Source organism: Clupea harengus, chromosome 25 (assembly GCF_900700415.2).
Source record: "Clupea harengus chromosome 25, Ch_v2.0.2, whole genome shotgun sequence".
In the NCBI taxonomy this organism is placed as follows: Eukaryota; Metazoa; Chordata; class Actinopteri; order Clupeiformes; family Clupeidae; genus Clupea; species Clupea harengus.
Genome location: NC_045176.1, coordinates 59,453 through 69,452, shown reverse-complemented (window position 1 = coordinate 69,452; position 10,000 = coordinate 59,453). Strand labels below are relative to the sequence as shown.

The 10,000-nt window shown below is 47.8% G+C and overlaps 1 protein-coding gene across 2 annotated transcripts in view; it reads right to left on the bottom strand.

The window, feature by feature from the left end:
* LOC105907510 (enhancer of polycomb homolog 1-like) overlaps positions 1–8,954 on the bottom strand; it is a 15,957-nt gene extending 7,003 nt beyond the window's left edge. The window contains exons 1-5 of one of the 2 annotated variants that reach the window (XM_031563360.2): positions 8,695–8,954; positions 6,080–7,838; positions 1,122–1,281; positions 800–945; positions 448–654 (exon numbers count right to left, since the gene is read on the bottom strand). In XM_031563360.2, coding sequence (XP_031419220.1) covers positions 448–654; positions 800–945; positions 1,122–1,221 — 453 coding nt within the window. In that variant the 5' untranslated portion in view covers positions 1,222–1,281; positions 6,080–7,838; positions 8,695–8,954. Of the gene's footprint in view, positions 1–447; positions 655–799; positions 946–1,121; positions 1,282–5,627; positions 7,839–8,694 lie in introns of both variants that reach the window. The other variant, XM_031563359.2, reaches the window with a different exon arrangement.
* Between the last annotated feature and the right edge of the window lie 1,046 nt (positions 8,955–10,000).

The following is a 10,000-nucleotide window of genomic DNA, read 5'->3' as shown; positions in this document are numbered from 1 at the left end:
ACACACACGCCAGAAGATTACCACGCAGAACTCTCCTCAATTTCAGCACCTTCTTGTCTGTATGTGTCTGTCTGTCTGTCTGTGTGTGTGTGTGTGTGATCACCTTGCGTGTCTGCATCTTCTCTGTGCGCCGTCTGAAGGCCACATACGTGTGTGTGTGTGTGTGTGTGTGTGTGTGTGTGTGTGTGTGTGTGTGTGTGTGTGTGTGTGTGTGTGTAAGATCACCTTGCGTGTCTGCATCTTCTCTGTGCGCCGTCTGGAGGCCACATACGCGCGTGTGTGTGTGTCTCTGTGTGTGTGTGTGTGTGTGTGTGTGTGTGTGTGTGTGTGTGTGTGTGTGTGTGATCACCTTGCGTGTCTGCATCTTCTCTGTGCGCCGTCTGAAGGCCACATACGTACGTACGTGTGTGTGTGTGTGTGTGTGTGTGTGTGTGTGTGTGTGTGTACCTTGCGTGTCTGCATCTTCTCTGTGCGCCGTCTGAAGGCCACATACGGGTCGCTGGTGCTGGAACCATCCCTCTTCTCCTGCTTGACCAATGGGATGAGAGAGGGCTTCTTGCAGCTCCGCCTCTTCCTGCTCCAGTACTCAAACACTTCCTGGATGAGTTCATCATCCTCTTTCAGCAGGAGCCTGGCCTCCTGTAGAGTCACCAGCTACACACACACACACACACACACACACACTTTCAGTTAGTCACAGAAAGCTTTAGAGTCACTAGTCACACAAACGCGCACAACAGCACTTCCAGTTGACATAGACAGCCCTAGAACACACACACACACACACACACACACACACCTGCTGTCCACTGCCCTTCTCCAACTTCTCCATCATGTCTTCAAACTGCAGAGCTCCGATCTGAAGTCTCTTCTGCAGCTGTAGCAAACACGTCTCATCCTCCGTGTCCAGATCATAGTCGGCCTGCTCAGGCTCCAACGTGAAGGCTGAGAGAGAGACACACACACACGTTACACACGCACGTTACACACACACACGTTACACACAAACACGTCTCATCCTCCGTGTCCAGATCATAATCGGCCTGCTCAGGCTCCAACGTGAAGGCTGAGAGACACACACACACACACACACACGTTACACACACACACGGAGTACTCACGCTGGATGTGGATGAGCTGTTTGGGCATGCGGAACTCTCCGGCGTAGAGGGAGTCGTAGTAGGCGAAGTCGCTCTCGGCCTCGGGCACCGGGATCACCATGGTGTCCTTCTTCTCCCCGAAGACCTGCTGCGCCGAGATGGCCCTCTGGAGATGGTGCTCCTGGGGGGGGAAGAGAGGGAGAGAGAGAGGGGTTTAAAACACACAGAGAGATGGAGAGAGAGGGGTTTAAAACACACAGAGAGATGGAGAGAGAGAGAGAGGGAGAGAGAGAGGGGTTTAAAACACACAGAGAGATGGAGAGAGAGAGGGGTTTAAAACACACAGAGAGATGGAGAGAGAGGGGTTTAAAACACACAGAGAGATGGAGAGAGAGGGGTTTAAAACACACAGAGAGAGAGAGAGAGGGGTTTAAAACACACAGAGAGATGGAGAGAGGGGTTTAAAACACACAGAGAGATGGAGAGAGAGAGGGGTTTAAAACACAGAGAGAGAGGGGTTTAAAACACACAGAGAGAGAGAGAGAGAGAGAGGGGTTTAAAACACACAGAGAGATGGAGGGAGAGAGGGGTTTAAAACACACAGAGAGATGGAGAGAGGGGTTTAAAACACACAGAGAGATGGAGAGAGAGAGGGGTTTAAAACACACAGAGAGATGGAGAGAGGGGTTTAAAACACACACAGAGAGAGAGAGAGGGGTTTAAAACACACAGAGAGATGGAGAGAGGGGTTTAAAACACACAGAGAGATGGAGAGAGAGAGGGGTTTAAAACACAGAGAGAGAGAGAGAGAGGGGTTTAAAACACAGAGAGAGGGAGAGAGGTTCATAACAGAGAGAGAGAGGACAGAGAGAGATGGAGAGAGGTTTATAACAGAGAGAGAGAGAGAGAAATCTTGATGTCCCTCCTAGACATGGCTGTGTTGCATTTGCATGTCCCATCATGATGATGTCATTTAGACACACGGTCCCAGCATGATGATGTCATTTAGACACACGGTCACAGGAATTGGGAGAGGATCATGGGAAGGGTTCTTATGACGCTACTCTCTACTCTACGCAGGGGAGGGTGTATGTGTGTGTGTATATATACACACACACACACACACACACACAACAACTAGAAGGGTACACACAGAGCCTCGCTCACTCAGACTCTCACGGATGTAGAGAGTATAACACCAAGAGAGCACGTCTCTGTGTGTGTGTGTGTGTGTGTGCACACTGGCAGAAATAAAATGATTCAGTTTGATGGGCCACTTGGCCACAGGTTGCCTACACACACAGTTAGTCTCTCACACACACACACTTTCATCAGTGTCCCAGTTGAGAGAAGTCAGGTTTGGAATCAACTGGACACATCCAGCCACTGCTTCCTAACTACACACCTAAAGGGTTAGTCCAGTTCGCCCATCAGAGAGTGTGTGTGTGTGTGTGTGTGTGTCTACAGCCCGCGGAAGCTTCTATTCTTTTCTAGGTCTCCATCACCCAGGTGCGTGCCTGTGTGCTCTGCTGCAAACTCTCTCTCACACACACACACGTGTGTTTCTAGGGGTGCGCATGAGAGGAGGTCATCAGTAAGAACCCATCTCAGAACCACACACTCACTCACACACACACACACACACACACACACTCACACACACACACGTGTGTTTTCTAGGGGTGCGCATGAGAGGAGGACATCAGTAATAACCCATCTCAGAACCACACACTCACTCACACACACACACACACACACTCACTCACTCACTCACACACACACACACACACACACACACACACACACACACACACACACACACACACACACACACACACACACACACACACACACTCACACACACACACACACACGTGTGTTTTCTAGGGGTGCGCATGAGAGGAGGACATCAGTAATAACCCATCTCAGAACCGCATCTTTTATTCACTGCAGTGCATTCATTCACTGCTCAACTTCTGGGATCCAATCACCCACACAAGCCTGTGTGTGTGTGTGTGTGTGTGTGTGTGTGAGACTGTGTGTTATAGCCTAGTCCTCAAGTAAGAAAACAGCAACAGGTGTGTTAGTACAGTAGTCAGCAGCAGCAGGTGTGTGTGTGTGTGTGTGTGTTTTAAGAGTGTGTCTGCAGTTAACAACAACAGCAGCAGCTGCTGTGCATTTTCTGTTTGTGTGCCAATCCGTCTACATCAGCAGGTGTGTGAGTGTGTGTGTGTGTGTGTGTGTGTGTGTGTACACTTGTTCACAGAGATCAGCAACAGGCGAGGAACATGAACACATTTAACAGCGGAGATGAGAACCATGGACACACTGACGCTGCCATCTTTTCCAATGGTTTTACCACAGTGCAGCTCCCACACGAGCCTATAGCCACAGGACGTGTGTGTGTGTGTGTGTGTGTGTGTGTGCGTGTGTGTGTGTGTGTGTGTGTGTGTGCGTGTGCAGCTCCCAAACGAGCCTACAGCCACAGGGCTCAATCAACAGCCACAGCATCTAGAGTCCTGCACACTATATGACTGCTGCCTGTTTAGGGTTCAAAGGTCAGCTTACTGTTGTCTGACGGGGACGAAGAGACAGACGCGCACTAAGGGAGAGAGAGACAGCAGACACGCGCACTCAGGGAGAGAGAGACAGCAGACACGCACACTCAGGGAGAGAGAGACAGCAGACACGCACACTCAGGGAGAGAGAGACAGCAGAGACAGACGCACACTCAGGGAGAGAGAGACAGCAGAGACGCACACTCAGGGAGAGAGAGACAGCAGACACGCACACTCAGGGAGAGAGAGACAGCAGAGACAGACGCACACTCAGGGAGAGAGAGACAGCAGAGACAGACGCGCACTAAGGGAGAGAGAGACAGCAGAGACGCACACTCAGGGAGAGAGAGACAGCAAAGACAGACGCGCACTCAGGGACAGAGAGACAGCAGAGACAGACGCGCACTCAGGGAGAGATACAGACAGGCACTCAGGGACGGAGAGATAAAGGATGAGGCAAGAACAGACAATAATGATGCCTACCAAGTTGCAGCTACAGACTGAGTGTGACTGGCCCAAAGACAGACAGAGAGACAGACAGACATGGAGAGATGTCTGAGTGAGAGTTAGGCCTAAGACAGACAGGTGGCAGGAAGATAGTGTGATACTGATAGAGCTTAGCCCAAAGACAGACGGACAGACACACAGACAGGGAGATGATGATAGAGATGTCGAAGTGATAGAGCTAGGGCTGAAGACAGACAGAGAGACAGACAGCAGGCCTGTCCTTGAGCAAGGTAGGCCTTCAAGCACTGGCTGACTGGGACAGACTGGTAGACACTGGTGGAGGAAGGGGACAGGAGGATGGAAAGACGCTTCCAGGGATTATGTGATGGCTAGGAGGACCATTTGGCCTGAATTCTGTGACAATGTAAGCGTAAAAAAAAAAGGTGGCACGTATGAGGGCATTAAGGGACAGATCTTGTGCGACAGCCACAGCTCTCACACACCCACGAACCCTGGGTTTGGTTTTGGTTTTGGCTGGCTCTCGCGTTTTTCAGATTTAGATCACGTTTGGTTTCCATCACCATGGTGATATGGAAATCACCTGTTAGCAAAGTGACAACGTAACTGCTGATTTTGAGCACCAGTAAAAGAATTAACGTTATAAAAAAATAAAAAAAATTACGTCTAGAATGCAGAGAACAAGCACAGACAAAAAACGTTTCTAAATATGTAACAGTTATTACCAGTTAGCTTATGGCTAAGCTAGCTCCAAAGCATATGAGCACACTAACATCTGTGTGGATAGCGGGTTGAGCATGCAAATACAGACAACCAACTAACTAGCTAAAATAGGTAACTGAGTAATGTATGATATGTGGCTAATATTAGAAAGCATAATGGGGTAACGTTAGGGTCCATCGTTGCCGTTGTTATGTACTTGTATGCTATTGATGCCAAATATACTATAAGCGATTGGTACTAGCAATCACTTATACACTCTGGACAAAATATAGTAATTAGTCATGTATAATCTCAGGGAAGATCGTTTAATGTTTAAGGATGTAACGTCACTGAATGATGTTTTCAACCTCTACAATTAGCCGCCAAAGCACAGCACCGGTATGCCGGTCATCTTCCGTCCATGTTGTTGTGACAGCAAAGCTCAACAGTGCCCTCTGGCATAAAGTCTTCCAAACTGCACCACCAGGCAGAGGAAAGAACAAAATGGTGGAATTAGCTATGATCACGTGATCCTTTTGTACTTCTCAGACGGTCTCACCTGCAAACCCTCTTTTCCTAAACGGTTTTTTATAACACTCTCAAAAGGGTGGCATGACATTGTTCAGTTAAACCATGGAATTTCTATCTCGTACGATAAAATGGCTCATAACTGATCGTCTGTCTGGATGTAGAGAATGGCGGCCATTTTGTGTTGCTTGCGCAGACAAGAGATAGGCGCTCCTTGAAATGTGCAAATACACCAGTATTTGGTATTAGCAGGTTTCTGATCTAATAAACGTACCGATTCCTCCTCTTTTTCCATCCCCGTCGGCATCTGTGGCACTGCTCGGTTAATAGAAGCATATTCGTGCAGGTCGGGTAGGTCCTCACAACGGAAGACGGGTAGTGGCTTGGAAGCATCCAGCGCCCGTGCCCGAAACGACAATTTACTCATTTTTATATTTCGAGATGCAGCATAAATATATCCGATCTCCTAAAATATAACGTTAACACTGTTCTGATTTGAGTTCTCATGGATAATTCTGTGTCGGTATCCTGGAGTCTGTGGTACCAGTGGCTACAGGTAAAATACGGCGAGGCGAACAGAGCCGGGAAGGCCCGGATCTCGGTCGCTCTCTATCGGTCTATTTTCCCAGTAGCTCCGCTGTCTATCTCTGGCTCAGTACGCCATGGCAAACATGGCGGACATTAAAAACTCACTACGCTCCAGTCGCTGTCAGCGGCCCAACCCACCTCTCACCAACAGCCATCCCCACACGGGCTACAGCGCGTGCGCGCTCATTCGATGTGCACAAGTGAATTCCAAGGAGCTCCAGGGCGCGCAGAATACGATTTCAAATCATAGAGTGGTCCCTAAAATCGCTGTCGCAGGTTTAAGTTATAATATAAGAACAATAAGAAAACGTAAATCTCGTTACAGAGAAACGAGTGTCCCACTGGTTTTGCCGCTAACTTTAAGACATTTTATTCTTTATAATTTATACTTTATTTATAGATGGTAACATGTATTTACTCACCTAGTGATTTTTAACCTTGAGAGCCTCATAGTGCCACGGACAACTTCGGTTTAGCGGCTGATATTTTAAATAGACTATGCCAAAGACAAGATTAAGAAATTCCAGGAATTGCTAACATTTTATGTTATTTTCTTAATATCCACATAAACTTAAAATGAGCCGACCAGAAGTGGCACACCACCAGTGCAGTGCTGACCAAAATCCATCGGTGAACCGATATGCTCGCTATCCGTGAGTCTGACTTCTCAGGTTGTGTAAATTCATACCCAGACAGTAATAAGTCATGATGCTTAACTGACAGAGGCAGAATAAGACAACCGGTGGGGAAAAACAAGGGAAAAGCAAAGAAAGTAAAGAAAACAGCTAAATGAAAAAAAAACAGGCGTGATACAATCCAGTCCTCCTGCTTTCTCACTGTGTGTGTGTGTGTGTGTTAACAATACATTTTAATTTTAGGCCTGGATAAACCACTTAACTTAGGCTACTACGCCATTACACTCCCAAACACACACACACAACCATGTCATGCAGAACTCATCCAGCGCACCCTTATGTGATGTTAAATGAAGTGTGTGTGTGTGTGTGTGTGTGTGTTCACCCTTATGTAATGTTAAATGAAGGCTGTGAAACTTTTCAGTTTCCTGCTGACTGGAATTAATCTGACTCTGACCAGGCATGGACATGTGGTGGATAAACACACACACACACACGAGCCCACGCACAAACACACACGCACACACACACACACACGAGCCCACGCACAAACACACACGCACACACACACACACACGAGCCCATGCACAAATACGCACGCACAAACGAACACATAGACACATACACACTCACACACCATTTAAACTTTGATCTTCCAGTCCTCAATGCTTGCCACGTGCCAGTGGATGTTTCTACATTAGATCTGTGTGTAGGTGTATGAAATGGTGTGTGTGTGTGTAGGTGTATGAAATGGTGTGTGTGTGTGTGTGTAGGTGTATGAAAAGGTGTGGTGTTTGTGTGTGTGTGTGTGTGTGTGTGTGTGTGTGTAGGCCTATGAAATAGTGTGTCCCAGTAGTCTCCAGCAGGTGAACCTGTAGAGTTCACCTGGTGTGTAGGAGTCTGCCGTGTTGAAATGAGTGGTGTGTGTGTGTGTGTGTGTGTCCGAGGAGACATGATCATCTGTGTGACATCAGTCCCTTCTGGGCTAATCTGTCTGTGGTAGCCGGCGAGTCGGAGCAGACCTGCCACATCTGGGCCACACCTGGGACACATCTGGGCCGCAGTCATCCGCCATCTGGGATCTCTTCATTAACTCTGTCTATTCTCTTACAATGCTTCAGGTTTTCATCCTTGGCCGTGATGTCCATCATGGTGTCAAGAAATGTGGAGAAGAATGTCAGCTTGCAGGGTGTGTGTGTGTGTGTGTGTGTGTGTGTGTGTGTGTGTGTGGCGGTTATGGTGTTTTTCCACAATGACAGGTCCTGCAACACATTGAGTCACTGCTGTCAGTCTTGGTAGCAGTAGTTGACAGTTGGACACACAGCTTGCTCTTGCTCCGAGTCAGCAGCCAGCTAGCTGAATATCCCGGTCTACTGATTAATCATGAGGTTGTTGTGACTGGCTGTTTCGTGGCCTAATGCAAAACATCCTAGCAGTCTATAGCGAGCCTGTCCTCGGCCACTGCGCAGGTCCCCTGCCAAAGGACAGCGCCTCCCTGCCGACAGCAACACAAACATGTAGGCTACAGTAACTAGGGAGGGAGTGACGGGGTGAAAAGTATTGTAGCGTAGCATGAATTCCAGCTCTTCACAGACACACTCGCGGACTAACAACGCCTTGTGTCGCCCGCTGTGTTTTGCCCAAGTTTATGAAACTTGAATTAATCTGTACAAAGTCAACGATCAACGTAGGAGCACAGACGATGTTTAACGGTTATTTATAAGACTTGTTTTGATTATCTAGCTTGGGCATACATTGTGGCATAATAGGGTCATTAGTCAATGGCTATCTGGTGAGGCAGTTATTTCCATTAAGATAGCAGTATGGGTACTGAACAAAAGTTTTGATTAGAATGGGAGAAACGGTACATTTAAAAATGAAGCCTTTTTAGCAATCCTATTGGCCAAGTTCCTGTCCGTCTGGTCTCCCCTGAAAACTGTTTTGGACAGCGAACAGACTCCGAAGATAGGACATAAGAGAATTGACACGCCATGGGCAGAATGAATCTGAATTAGAAGCTAATGCTAGCTGGTGTTTACAGTATTGACAATGACGGTGATGGCTCGACTCAAACGCAAATACCTTACAGACATACATACATGTGTGTTTTAAACTTACCAGGTACGGATGTCCATGAATAATTGTCAACAGGAAGATGGTACAGTAAGTTTAATGTTCTCCAGATGGTGCTCCATAAACATTCGCCTGGCAGTCGAGCCGTCCAGCCCGGCCGTTTTAATGTCTGATAGCAGTAACAACAAGGGATGGCCATTTGCAGCCATGTCTGCGCTGATGAAATCTTCTCCGTTGCAGCTTAGTGCCTCGGGTTTAGAGTGAAAGAAGAGCGTTATTAGCGGGAGGGAGTGGGCACTCGGTCAGACGGGGTTAACAAGTTTGCCACGGCAGACAGCTGCTTCTTCACAATTGGCCGGCCACCACGCAGCACCAATCACCTTCGGGAAGCTCGGTGGCGGAGCAGTGGTGTCACTGGACAGGGAAAGTTCTCATTGCGTTGGTTGGTGTGTTTAATTTCTAGATCTGGGAAATGGGAATGTAGCCTAGCTGAGACTGAGCTGAGTGTTGTGATTTAGCTCCCACTCTGTTGACTATAATATATTTACATACAATTTTACAGTTGCCTAATGATGACTTGTGTTTTCTGACAGCTATGTGTGTGTGTGTGTGTGTGTGTGTGTGTGAGAGAGATAGGAAATTAGTGTGTCTGCTCGTTTACTTTTTTGCACAGTGCAGCCTATCCCAGCTGGAGCGCTGCTTTCTGATTGGTCCAGAACTTCTTTCAGTCCTTTCAGCTGCCTCTGTGTGACTCCAGTGCCTCTGTGTGACTCCACTGCCTCTGTGTGACTCCAGTGCCTCTGTGTGACTCCAGTGTATCTGCACTGCCTCTGTGTGACTCCACTGCCTCTGTGTATCTGCTCTGCCTCTGGGCGTCTCCAGGGCCTCTGTGTGACTCCACTGCCTCTGTGTGACTCCAGTGCCTCTGCACTGTGTTGCTGCGCTGCTGTTTGACCAAGCCCATATACAGAGAACAGGGGAGTCTGCTTTGGACAGAGAGCTCTGACCTGGTGCCGATCACTGTATACAGCCTACTAAGGGAGAACACTCTGTATACAGCCTACTGAGGGTAGCACACTCTGTATACAGCCTACTGAGGGTAGAACACTCTGTATACAGCCTACTGAGGGTAGAACACTCTGTATACAGCCTACTGAGGGTAGCACACTCAAGCATACAGTATACAGCCTACTGAGGGTAGCACACTCAAGCATACAGTCTTAAAGGGAAAGTTTGGGATTTTTCAACCTGAGCCTTATTTTTTTTAAATATTTTTGGGTCCAGGGTTTTATCTAACGATTAGACCATTATTGAGTTGGAACGCCAACGTCTTCCAAAAAAAAAAAAAAAA